The sequence below is a fragment of the Sinocyclocheilus rhinocerous genome, unplaced genomic scaffold (assembly GCF_001515625.1).
Source record: "Sinocyclocheilus rhinocerous isolate Xijiao unplaced genomic scaffold, SAMN03320098_v1.1 scaffold1043, whole genome shotgun sequence".
Taxonomy (NCBI): Eukaryota; Metazoa; Chordata; class Actinopteri; order Cypriniformes; family Cyprinidae; genus Sinocyclocheilus; species Sinocyclocheilus rhinocerous.
In genome coordinates, this window is record NW_015642610.1 from 1,915,759 (window position 1) to 1,929,520 (window position 13,762).

Sequence of the window (13,762 nt, forward strand, 5' to 3'; positions counted from 1 at the left end):
CTCATGCTCATGCTCACGCACACACACACACACACACTTTCTCTCTCACACACACACACACACACTCACACACACACACACACTCATGCTCATGCTCATGCTCATAAGCTGGTTGCAGCTGTGGAGGATTGGGTCCTGCCAGATGAAGCATTTTCCCAGAAGAATATGGGTCTGAAGAAACCAGGTCAGGGCCAGTCCATTAGGCTGAGCAGGACTGGACCAGCAGGGCATCACTCAGAGCACAGCGGTCATTAATGGCTGCAGCTGAAACATGGGCGTTGGCAGAGATTCTTCATTGATACAGATTCGGGGCAAGTTTTGTAGTTTCCTGTAAACGGGTCCTGTACAACAAGCTGTTCTGAGACCAGTGTGTACTGTGTACATGAGCACTGCACTGCATTTTTTTTTTTACACTGGTGTCTCCAGAATTAGTTTTAAGGTTTAAAAAATAACCAGTTTTGCTCACAAGTTAATGTGATTGATTACCAATGGGAAAAGAGTGTTGGTATTGAGCTTGAAATAAAATATGATAGAAGTATTAAAAAAAAGATAAAATGTCAGCATAAATATCACTACCACAAAAATGATTAAACTACTGAAATAAAGCAAATTAAATGAAATAAAAAACTGTTGAAGAAAAATGTTAAATAAAAAAAAAACAACGTCGGCAACTAAATGAAATAAAGAAATGTAATACAATAAAACAAATTAAAACAAAAACTGAAAATTACAAAAATAAATGCTAATTCAAAATATGAATAGATACTATATTTACAGTAAAATATCAATGAATATTATTCTAAACTGAATATTTGTATTGTGTATCATGTCCATTCAAGCTGTAATATTGTCAAATTATGCAAAATGTGTAAAAAATTGAGGATACATAAGACAAAGAAGCCGTTTATAAACCATTTTATAATTATATATATATATATACATATATATTCCCTCCACCACAGAATTTGAGACACAGTGTTGGAAATTATCATGAGAGAATTCTCCTGTGATGTATGTATGTCCACTGCTGGGCACATTATTAGATCACTAATTAAATAAACTAGTGAAAACATCTGAAAAGTGTTTTCTGAAAGTCTGCATGTCCAAGAGTCTTCGAATTAAAAAAGCACCTTGTTGGATAAAAATGACCAAAATGCAGAAATGCAGAGAGACAAACAGCTGATGATGTTTGTGGCAGGTCATCATTTCCTCTCAGTAACATCTGGAATATCACTTACAAACATGTGGAGTCTCTTTGCTCATTTTTCAATTTTTCATCCAGACTAACATGATCTGGCAGCAGAACTTCTGTACTGTACGTCTAGCAGCCTCCCAAACAATCCCACAGTTGTTTGTACACTTTTCGGAAACTCTGAAAAACTGCATCAGACCTCTCGAATACTTGTAAGGTCATTAACTCAACCAAAACACCATACACTAATAAAACAGGGGGGATTAAGAAAGCTCCACACGTGTATAACACCAGAAAGTTCTTGAGAGGTTCCCCAGACGAGGCTAAGTATAGTCCAGACAGACTCCAAACCAAACAAACCATTAAACATTTCTATCTCACTCAAGGGACGCATTGGGTTTAAACACCTGCAAGGTGTTGAAAGTTCAATATTTTATTTGCATGCCTCATAATGTAAGATATAACATTATTCCACTAAAAATACCCAGCCATTCTCAAAATCGTTTGTTATTAATTCATTAAATCACAGGGAGGTATGTGAAGTTTACACACGATATCCTAGAGAAAAGTCCACTTACAAGACAACAAAAAGTTGAGCGAGTAGCTGTAAAGGTTTGTTAATGGTCTTTCAGTTCAGATTGTCTCGCAGATCCATCGTTGAATCTAATGATGAATGATGAATCTACTGTGTGTACGGTCATTAGACAGAGGAAGTGACCGAACATGATGTCACACGTGATCTCCATGACAACTTTTGTTTGTCACATTTACAGTCTTGTGTCTTTCACTCATGTCCATTTGTCTCTCAGCTGCTCCATGTTCTGCTTGTGTTCTTTTGGCACCGTGGTGGGCTGAACTGGAATGAACCCAGAGCTGCTAATGCCCATATGAGTCAAACCTCAGCGGTCCCAGTGAACAGGAAATGGTTCACTTAGTGCAACTCAAATTACAAGTGATGAAACAGCTGGATTTGGATTCAGAATGCAAAGCTATACAGGGAGCAGCTGGGAGCATATGAATGTACACACACACACACACACAGACCCATTCTGTCATCAATATTTGAATGTAATACTGGCTCATGGACTGTGATTATTCAACAGATTGATTTTTCGGTGAGTTACAGTATATATGTAAGTTATCAGACAGAATGATTCAGAATAGCTAATTAATAGCCAATCTGAATAGTTAAGTATCTGCTATATAGTAAGGCCAAAGATGGGACTTGGCTCAATTACATATAAGAGTTAACAAAAAAATGTTAAAACACGTGGCATGTTCTTAGAAATGTACTAATGTGATTTAAAAAAATTAATTTTCAAGAAAAAAATTAAATGTATTGATTCTAAAAATGTCATTTGGTGTAATCATCAAATAATATTACACTTCAAACAAAGCATGTGAGTGCACACATCATTCTTTTTTTTCCCTTTTTTTAATGTTTGTTTGTTTGTTTGTTCGTTTATCAAAAAAATATTGATTCATAAATATCATAACGTTTTTGGCAGTCGGACCACAGACATAAAACCTGAACTAACCATGTCTTGTCATAAAAAGGTCAAATTATGACATACAGTCATGAAGGCCTGCAGGAGTCTTCTCAATGATATCTTATAATATTTTATGCTTTTTATATATTTTTTAAATTACATATTTTAATATCTACTTTTTTAAATCCAGAAATTAAAAACATTCATCGGAGGTGTATTCAAATCATTGTAGTGTGAACTGCATTCTGAATGTATAAATGAACAGAATGTGTGTCATGTCACCAAAATCCAACACACATCCAAGTTTCAAGATAAACTAGCACTTCACTATCCATTATGACAGCAGATTCAGAAATGTCATTCATAGCATGAAAATGCTAATGTTTTTATTATTACACCTGCTATGAAGGCCTGACAAGGCTTGGCATAGTGACTGGTTTGTAATGAAATCTCTTGCAGGAATTATGCATGACTTCCTATATTTAATATTTCAGTCTTTGGCAGGTCTGACTGAGCCCTTGTAACCACCAGTCTTACCTGCTTTATGCGTGTGATTTTACTGGCAAAGCATATTCTTGAGGGTCCCTGGGGCAAGCCCTCTCTGCATGTACACACACTGACTAACCCTTCACTGACACACACCACACACACCTGACCTTCATTATCTGCTCTCACTCCTCCTGCACCCCCCTCTCTTCCATTCACTTCATTAAAGTGCAAATCCACTATTGGCAGTATGAATACAGCACAGACAACATTCAAACTGCTGGGGCTCTGCAGGATTTGAAAACATTTTCTCAAAGCTCCATTCAATCCAGCCAGGATCTTGTGTATGAATGTGCTTAAGAGAAATATTACCGTTGTACTAAGCGATAAAGCTAATTCACCACACATCCTAATTTCAATAGCTGCAGACAATGACGGAAAGTGTTTTCATGCATAGCATTTGCTCTAAAATACAATGTGTTATTAAATCAAAAATGAATGAGAATGTGCTGGGCGCAGTTCATTGTTTTTATATTAAGCTGCAAAATATATACCCTTTTAAATAATGTTTGAAAAGCATTTTAAATAATAATAATAATAATTACAATTTTTTCTCAGTTGCTTTGGTACATTTCTTGAATCATTCTTAATATTTGCAAACCAGTATGCGCTTTTCTCAAAACAAATCGTTCAAACAGAACCACACAATGGATTACTTGCAAAAGCCTGTAACTTGCTCTCAAAAGTAAGCATTTATGTCAATGAACATATCAGTGCCATCAGAATGACAAGGCCTTGTGTCATTGATCACAAACAAGATAGTCAAAATGCTTAGCCATGTTGTCAATATAAGAGTGTCCACAATAGTGGCCCTTTTTTCGTTGGAAACGTGGCTACATCCTTGGCCTCTTCTGTCTCTTTGTCTGCCTCCCTACCCTTTCAACTACACTTTTAGAGAACTGGTTGATCACTGGTTGATCTAACATCTTCTGCACAATTTATAAATTCAAAATACATTTACAAAAAACATCTAAAAGAAATGTATGGAATATGTGCTTGACAGATTATGACAACTAGCTCAACCATTTTGCATTGAATGACTTAAGCAATGAAGGGACAATGCACATTAATAATAAATAAAATCAATGTAAATTGACCCAGATTTAGCCAGTGTGGCTAATTTTCACCTGTAGTCCCAGAGCAGGGTGTTGCATAAATAAATAAAAAAAATAAAAAATAAAAAATCAATACATAAATACAAAATGTTTGATACTAAAATCACTATAAATATTCACTATACATGTAGATAGATAGATAGATAGACAGACAGACAGACAGACAGGCAGACAGACAGACAGACAGATAGATAGACAGATAGATAGATAGATAGATAGATAGATTATTATACAGTATTTTCTGAAAAATATATGAAATATTGCACAGTTTTGCTTACCAAAGAAAATGTATATTTTTTTATTAATGTGTTTTATTAAAATGTATATATTTTTTATTAAAATCCAATCTGAACAACAAGAAATATGTGTATTTTCAGCCACTGGTCGACTTGCTTAGGAACTATTTTTTATAATATTATCTACACTTGCAGATTGCAAATTTAAATTCACTTCATGAGACTTGGAATATTAAGTAAGTTTGTGCGAATGCAATTGTGATTTTAAATCCATTACTCTGTTTTGTGTTTCTGCCTGAGTATGTTTTCTGAAGCTCATCATCAGTTTCTACATCACCGGTTTAATATTCAGCTCCACTCGCGTTCATGTCAGTGTGAGGCACATTAGATGCAGATGACATGCATAATGTTCAAAGCCTTTAACTAGAACTGTGTAATTAAAGAGATTGACTTTTGTTGCAAGTAGCTGGACGCTTTGAGGCTTTTTGTGCTGCAGGCCAGTTCGGCGGGGTCATTGGATGATGTTTTTTTTCTCTTATGCCTTTTATTCCCATAAACAAATTTGTCATACAGAAACACAGTACAAAAACAGGGTAATCATGTTAGCGCTCAGGGAGGAAATGACTTGTACCAAGCCATTAGTGTTTCAACAAGGCAACTCAAGAGAGGGCAGAGAGAGAGAGAAGCGAGCGAGGGAGGGATAGAATGAGCGAGTGCAAGGACAGAGAGACAGAGAGAGAGAGAGAAGACGCAAAGGGAGAGAGAAAAAGAGATAGAGAGGAGGAGGATACATACAGAGAGCCAAAAAAAGAAGAATGGTATACGCAGGGGGAAAAAAGTGAAAGGAGGCAAGAAGCATCTGCAGGAGAGGGGTGTTTAGCTCATGCATAATGCATCAAGACAGAATTTGGGGAATAAAGGCTTTTCTAACTAAAAGCTGGAGGCTAAGAGAAAAGAATGACTTCATTTGCTTTTTGGCTTGTCTTATCTCATCTCCTCTTTCATTCTTTCTTTTGTTTTCACTCCTGAGCTGTCGGAGGAAGACAGATGCAGCGAGGGCTAATGCATCCCGAAACTACTTTTGTCTGGCGAGAGAAAAGGAGAAATAGAAAAGAGAAGAGTTGAAAATTTAATTTGTGCCAAGGCCACAGATGATGCATTTTTACTCTTAAATGTGGGTGTGGAAGTTATGTAAATAAATAAATACATAAATAAATATACAAATAAATAAATAACACTGATTAATGAAACATGGGGCTCTATACATGAAAAAAAAAAATTATCCCCCCCCCCCATTTTTATATTTAAAAATACTATTTTTAAAGAATAGTAAGCCCAAAACTGAAGATTCTTCATTTACTCACCCTCATGTTGTTCCAAACCTGTATAATTTACTTTCTTCTGTGGAACATAAAAGAAGATATTTTGAAGAATGTTGATAACCAAATAGTTTTGGTTACCATTGGTTTCCATTATATATAATTTTTGTCTATACAATGGATCTCAATGGGAACCAAAAATATTTGGATATCAACATTCTTCAAAATATCCTCTTTTGTGCTCCACAGGGAAAAAAAATACAGGTTTGGAATGACATTCGAATGAGTAAATAAAGAATTTTCAGCTTTGGGTAGACTATTCCTTTAACACAAATGTACTATTTCATTTGATTTTTCTCTTTACCAACATGATGACAAATCATTTACTACTGTCCTCAGACCATATTTCAATAATTCATTAAAATATAGATTAAAAATATAGATTGAAGTATAAATTAAACATATAAATACAGAAATTAAAATACAGAAACACTACTATGCCCTGACAAAAAGAATATTTCTCAATCTGTAATATCTTCATAATTTATTTTAAATAACTGCTTTTTTTTCTGTATCACCAGCATGCTTTGTCAGCTCTGTCACACAAATTTAGAAATCGTTTGGGAGTTTAGTTTGGGGTAGTTTAGATAGCTACTGCATTTACTAAAAGTGTCATATGCAAAATATGGGTATGTCAACACCAATTTGGCCCATATTTTCTGACCTTTTTTTGACAATTCAATAGATAAAGCTGAGAATCTGCTTGAAACCATTCTTCATTGACAACAATGGTGAATGTCTATTTTTATAATCAGTATAACACATTTTGTATCTGATCCACACTGAATGATGGCAATGATAGACACTGATTTTAAAATAAATAGTAAGCCGAAAGAGATTGCACCCAAAAACATGAACGCGTCTAAACATGCACATGTACAATTTTTTGTCTTTGCTAGTCTTGTTTCGTCCCAGTAGTCAAGAACCAGTGATAAATAATTCTCCGTTCTGGGTGTGTGAGCTCTTCCTAAGGAAATATGCCAGTGGTGTCAATTATTAACACTTAAGAAGCATAAATATTCAATGAGCCTGATGGCTGATTTCAAGACGCTGAACGAACAAACAAACAAACAACAAAATGATGGGGAAAACATAGGCAAATATGCAAATTGAGCTTGTTACATGCATCCCTCTAAATTAATATGAATTTATTCATTTCTCTTCATGACACAAATATTATCAAAACTGAAAAGGAAAAATGAATGTGTTTACTTACATACAGCACATCATTTACAATACTCAACATAAAAAATACTGTACTATTTCAAAAAAATCTGTAAAGATCAGCATATTGATCCCCAAATTTAGATTTTTCTCAAACTGGATGCACAACTGCAGAGAATGATAAAAATAGATATGGACTTTGCCTGACACCAACAACAAAAAAAAGATCTCCTAAGTGCTTTCATTTCTTTCAGGTCCTGCTTGCAACCAGAGAGTTTTCTATGAGCTATTAACTCTCTCTCTCTCTCTTCTTCTCCTTCTCTGTCGGCTTGACCCAGTTCTTAAGGGGGAGCTCCAAGGAACTGAGAGGAGTCCAAAGACATGGCAAAGCATTATAGTCTGGTCTCTCTCCTGCTTTCTAATGTCTAGTTATGCACCTTAAACCCCTTGTGTCTTCCTGAACTTGTCCTGGCCCCGTGTCAACTGTACTTGTGCCATGTTTAGACACAGCCAGAGTGACATTCACACTCTGGTCCTTACAGACTAAGCTGTTTCTCTGCTTTGACGACATGACTGTGGACTGTTCAACCGGAGCTCCACTGAGACGGCTTCCAGCACTTCTAGGCAAATTATAACTGAGCTTCTGCTGAGCCGCCCCAGGACATGCAGTCTGGTTCAGGAACAGATTCTGTATTCGGGTCCTCTGCTGGCCTCTAACAGTCTGGAGGCTGCAGAAAGACTGTTGGTTCTGCTTCTGACAACTAGCTGCTGTCTCCTTTTTCTGTACCGTGTTTAAGGCATCATTTTTCAGTCTGCAGGAAATCCAAAACATACTGCACCAGGGCCTTTGTTGGTAAAAAAAAGGAGAGCATACACAGTTGCAGTATTGGGGAAGCTGCTTTAACCCTGTAAAGCCTGACATTTGAAATAATAGTATTTTTACTATTTTATATATTTTTAATTGGAATGGTTTGTTGAAGTTGTTGAAAAAAATATAAAAGAAAGGTTTTATGTTTGGTATCAAATTGAATACAACAGGCTTTATGGCTCATATAGAATGATATAGTATGAATTAGTGCTGTCAAACGATTAATCACATCCAAAATAAACGTTTTTGTTTAAATAATATATGTGTGTGTACTATGTATATTTATTATGTATATATAAATACACAAACATACTTGTATTGTATATATTTTAAAAATATTTACATGTATGTATGTATATACTGTAGGCTATACTGACAACACTAGTATGAATATGCAGCTCATACTGGAGGAGGGGGGAAAAGCAACTCAAGATTATTCAGAAGCCCAAACTGAGCAAAAGTATGCAGTTTTATGATCATTTTTATTGTGTGGTGAAACGTATAATGCAATGCAATACAGTGGTGATGGTGAGATGTACAAATAGCTCTAGCTTGTACTATTCTAAATGATATAGCTGAAACTTTGTAAGCACTTCTTGTGTTTATTTGCCTCTTTATGATGAATTGCTTGTTGTATTCCTCATTTGTGAGTCACTTTGGATAAAAGCATCTGCTGAATGAATACGTGTAAATGTTTATTGCATTATTTTAGTGTCGTGTGGTACTCTGCGTTGTCTTTGTGTGTTTGATCCTGTGCTCTATACATGAGTATTGGCCATGATTTATAGACAGGCCACTTCTGATGAACTCTGATTCGTCTATTTTACCACCTCTATTATAATGTTGGTTATCAGTGCATTTTACGGTAAAACTATGATTTTGTTCAAGTAGACTGGTATACATATACATTAAAATTGTCACTATATATTTTACAGTAGTTTCCTGTTAACCACAGCTTCCCTTTTTTACTGTAAATTTAACAGGACATTAATGCTTATATATATATATATAAGGGGGCAATATATTTTTAGATATACAACATTATAAATGTATAATTTAACCAGTCCTATTTTATGGCACAAAAATAATAAAACATCTTTTTTTCAGTCTTTGAATGAATAAACAATATCAATTAGGCTGACAGCATTAAACCTGAACAGATCAAATAAAATACATTGTAATTTATATAACCAAGTTGAAAATAACGTGATAAACAGCAGAATTTAACAATTTTTCTTTTATAAAAAAAAAAAAAGATCTGAAATGCCTTGCAGGAATTAGAATCAGTAAATCACTTTTTTTTAATGGTTCATGTCCAAATGAACTGATTCAGTAAAATGAATCACACATTATAACACTGTATATGAGAGGACAGTTTACTTGCTCTGCTGTAAAGCTGTGTGCTGTACAAAAAAAATGGAATGTAATATTTTGTCTTGCTAAAGCTTCAATACTTCAAAAAGATTTTTTAGAGAAGGTGCTACTCTGAAAGCAGATGAAGTACTATCATAATATTGAAAAATGTTGTTGTTAATAGCGTTGCTATTTTAGTTATTAACTCAGTTTAGTAACTCAGCTCATCACTACAGGGTCAGAATATACCATGTGTTTCCATTATGCTTTGACTATCTTTTTGAAAAATACAGAAGACAAATATGAAACGTCTGAAATATTTATACTCCTTTCAGTATTTTAATATCTCTTTATGTGATGGTGGTCTTAGCTGTGTAAACCAAAAGTACTCTAAACACACATTTGCTCATATATGTTCAGTCAGAAAAGGTGAGTCATGAGCTGATTCACACAGCTTTATTGGCCAAAGTTAAACATTCGATTTCAAGAACAGCCTGTAAATCACAGAGGGGCATTAACCGCCATAATAAGCAGTTATAAACATTCACAGCAGAGCTGGTTTCCCAGTGTGCTCCACGTGCGTGCAAGCCTCCCTTAGTGTTTACGTTTCTCTGACAGATAACTGAAGCAGAAGGCTTACATTGAAATTGATGCAGGATGAATTTGCCCTGTTCTTGTCTTGTGGAAGAGTGGGCCTCTGAAAATGGGAGTGTCAAATGAGGGTGTAATAAATGAGGAGCACTCTGATGTAGAACGCCATTTGTTTGGAATGACATAAATCCCAGGTTTGGGCTTTTTTTTGGGGTCACCTAAGTGATAGAAGGGAATGGGGGCAGTCTGAATTAACTATTTTTAAAAGCACATATTTTAACACAATATCTAGGGATACATCAACGGCCATATCGGTATCAGCCATTGAATATGATTATATAATGTTATTGTTATTGGTCCAATACGTAAAACATGCCAATAAATTATAGCCACAATCACAATAGGATTCCACGTTATTTCTAGTTGGCTTATCTATTTTTAAACACAAATAAAATAAAATGTTAGCATTTTGCTTGATTTCAACTAAAAAAAAAAAAAATTCATCATAGTATAGTCAAATTTCTTTTTTTTTTTCATATATACAGTAAGCAATGTTTGGTATCATTTGAATCACACAGAAATCTGAACTGTTTTTGCAATCAGTCTCACAAAAATGTAAACTGGACAATATATTGGTTACCAGTTCCAAAATACACTCTTAAAAATAAAGGTGCTTCAAAAGGTTCTTCAATCTATGGCGTGAAGCACCTTTATTTTTAAGAATATATAAATAATTATCAGTTATTGGCATTGAGTAAACTTTCCATATCAGTGCAGTTTGCAGTTTTAGATCTAGATCACAAGAACTCAGGAGAAATAATGAAAACAGATAGATTCTGCTTTCTAAAAGAGCATCTTACACTGTAAAAAGATTTTTTTAAGTTAATAAAACAAAGATTATTGTAGTATGTATTTAAAAAAATTTTACTTTTTCAGTCTTTCTGCTTTCACAGTTAATTTGATATGTTTCTTGCCATTTCTTTTCATTTGTGAAATTTACTAGCACTGAGTGGAAATGGTTCTGCCTTTTTTGCAGTACATCACACTGTTTTACCTGTATTTTGAATTTTGCACTGCATTGCATTGTGTTTTAGGGTTAATGGAAATTTCCGTAAAATTAATGGATAGCGTCCTGGCAGAAAATTACCAGTACATGTCTTTTTCCAACCTTCCAGGCTAGTTTATTTCTAGGTAGTCCATGCTGGATACACGTCAAGCTGGTGGCATAACTATGCTGTACTATCTGAGATCAAATGGTTTAGTGGCACGCTTGGCTGACAGACCCAACAGTATCAGATGGCAGGTCAAAGACAAAGGAATAATAGGCTGATAATAAAGGTCACCGCCATCACTAACAGCACAACAACAGACTGACACACGAAAGCATTGTGTAGGAACGGCGTGGTGAGATACAGCCAACACATGAAACTTGATGAATGCGGTGAGAGAGACAAGATCTTGTTATAACGTAAATTGTTTCACTGAGCCCCTTTTGTACCTTAGCAATGGTTCACATAGATAAGAAAAAAATGGATTCAGGTAATATCAGACTCTGACAGATTTCAAGAGGCAGAAATGTTTTTCAATAAACCAAGAGATGTAGCCACATTCTGTCTGGCCTTGGTAGCTGTCTATTCATTCAGGCCTCATGTAACACAATTTTCTGTACACACTGAAAGCAACATCAGCTCAGCCAATCAGCACAGCCGAGAGCTTTGCACTCTCTCGCAACACACTGCACAGCTGAAGAGCGTGAAACTAAGAGCATATAAGAGCCTTACATTTTCATGATTTCCATGATGTTTCTGCAGATGGTATATTTCATTTTGTTTATCTTGTGGAACTCGAAGGATTTGCCATATACAATAATAGGAATATGCATTGAAACCTTTGTCCGTATCTGTATCTACTGCAATGACAAAATGTATCTTTTTCTGTATCTCTATTCAGATGGAACCAAATGTGTGAGGGGCTTAACCTGTAAATTGATCCCATTTAGCAAATGGAAAAATAAAGCTAAAAAATGAGCTAAAAAGGTTCTGCTTGATTTCGAAATACAATAGCAACAGCCAACAGCATTGATTTAATGTTACACTTGACAAGTTTGGATTTTGGAGACATGCTCAATAAAAGGATATACAAGACAGCCATCTGAAACATGAAATCAAACTCTGTGATTTCATTCATAAAGTGCACACTTATAATGGCTTCACAAACTCACCATTGAATTATATTTTTTGACATATTCAAAATACAAATATATAAGAATACTGCTTCATCCTTTATTCTTTTGCTTGCTGGATAATCAGTCTAATTCATTATTCATTCTGAAGTCATTCTTCACACCTTTCTTAATAAGTTAATATGCATATATATATATATATATATATATATATATATGTATGTTACTGTTCAAAAGTTTGGGGTCAGTAAGATTTTTATTTTATTATATTGAGCAAGCATTAGGCTGATTAAAAAGGAGAGTAAAGACATTTATAACGTTACAAAAGATTTATATTTCAATTGCTGTGCTTTTGAATTTTCTACTCATCAAAAACAAAATTGAAAGAAAAAATATATCACTGTTTCCACAAACTGTTCTGCAGTTGTTTTTAACACTGATAACAATAAAAATGTTTCTTAATCACCAAATCAGCATATTAGAATGATTTCTGAAGGATCGTGTGACACTGAAGACTGGAGAAATGGCTGCTGAAAATTCAGATTTGCATCATAGAAATAAATTACATTTTAATATAAAAAATAGAAATAGTTATTTTAAACTGTAATAAAAAAATTTACTGTATTATTTGATCAAATTATTTGATAAATGCAGCCTTGGTGAACATAAGAGATGATCCTGGTGTAATACGAGATCATTTGTGAACCAAACTCAATCTCTTTCTCTCTCCTTTCTTGTAGAATGTGTTGGCAAAGGCCCTGTACGACAATGTGGCGGAGTCTCCGGACGAGTTGTCCTTTCGCAAGGGTGACATCATGACCGTCCTGGAGCGGGACACGCAGGGGCTGGAAGGCTGGTGGCTCTGTTCGCTACACGGCCGTCAAGGCATCGTTCCTGGCAACCGGCTGAAGATCCTCGTGGGCATGTATGATAAACAGCAACAGCAGCAGTTACAGCAGCCAACGAGCCAACCAAGCCCAACACAGAGCCATCTCAACCTGCCTCAGAGTGCCTACAGCAAGCTTCCCCCTGCATCCCAGTACACGGCCATGCACCCTGCCTTCTCCTCCAGCTCCGCCAACTCAACCAACCCAGACGGCATCTACATGCTCCCCCCCAGCCACGGCCTGCCTGCTCCCTCCAGCCTCTACCAGGTGCCTACCGGCCCCCAACCTCCACAGCCCCAACCCAAAGCTCCCGCTGTGGCACAAAAGCAAAGCCAGGCACAGTACCCTCCTTCCCCACAGGATGTCTACCAGGTGCCCCCCTCCATTAATGTTCCAGGCCAGGACATCTACCAGGTGCCACCCACTGCAGGAGGGCCGTGTCTAGGGCAGGATGTGTACCAGGTGCCACCCTCTATGAACCAGACACAAGACATTTACCAGATTCCCCCATCAATAGAGAAGAGCTGGGACTCTCCCAAACCCATGGGGAAGGTAGGGAAAGACGGTCTTGTATACACAAAACCAGTCATAAGGGTCAATTTTTTGAAATTGAGATTTATACATCATCTGAAAGCTGAATAAATAAGCTTTCCATTGATGTATGGTTTATTAGGATAGGACAATATTTGGCCGAGATACAACTATGAAAATCTGGAATCTCGCCTTTAAAGTTGTCCAAATGAAGTTCTTAGCAATGCA

At 35.8% G+C, this 13,762-nt stretch overlaps 1 protein-coding gene across 1 annotated transcript in view; it reads left to right on the forward strand.

The window, feature by feature from the left end:
• Positions 1-13,762, forward strand: part of LOC107756257 (breast cancer anti-estrogen resistance protein 1-like) — a 45,782-nt gene that overhangs the window by 15,385 nt on the left and 16,635 nt on the right. The window contains exons 2-3 of the mRNA XM_016573286.1: positions 12,857-13,363; positions 13,406-13,555. Of these exons, the coding sequence (XP_016428772.1) occupies positions 12,857-13,363; positions 13,406-13,555 (657 nt within the window). The remainder of the gene's footprint in view (positions 1-12,856; positions 13,364-13,405; positions 13,556-13,762) is intronic.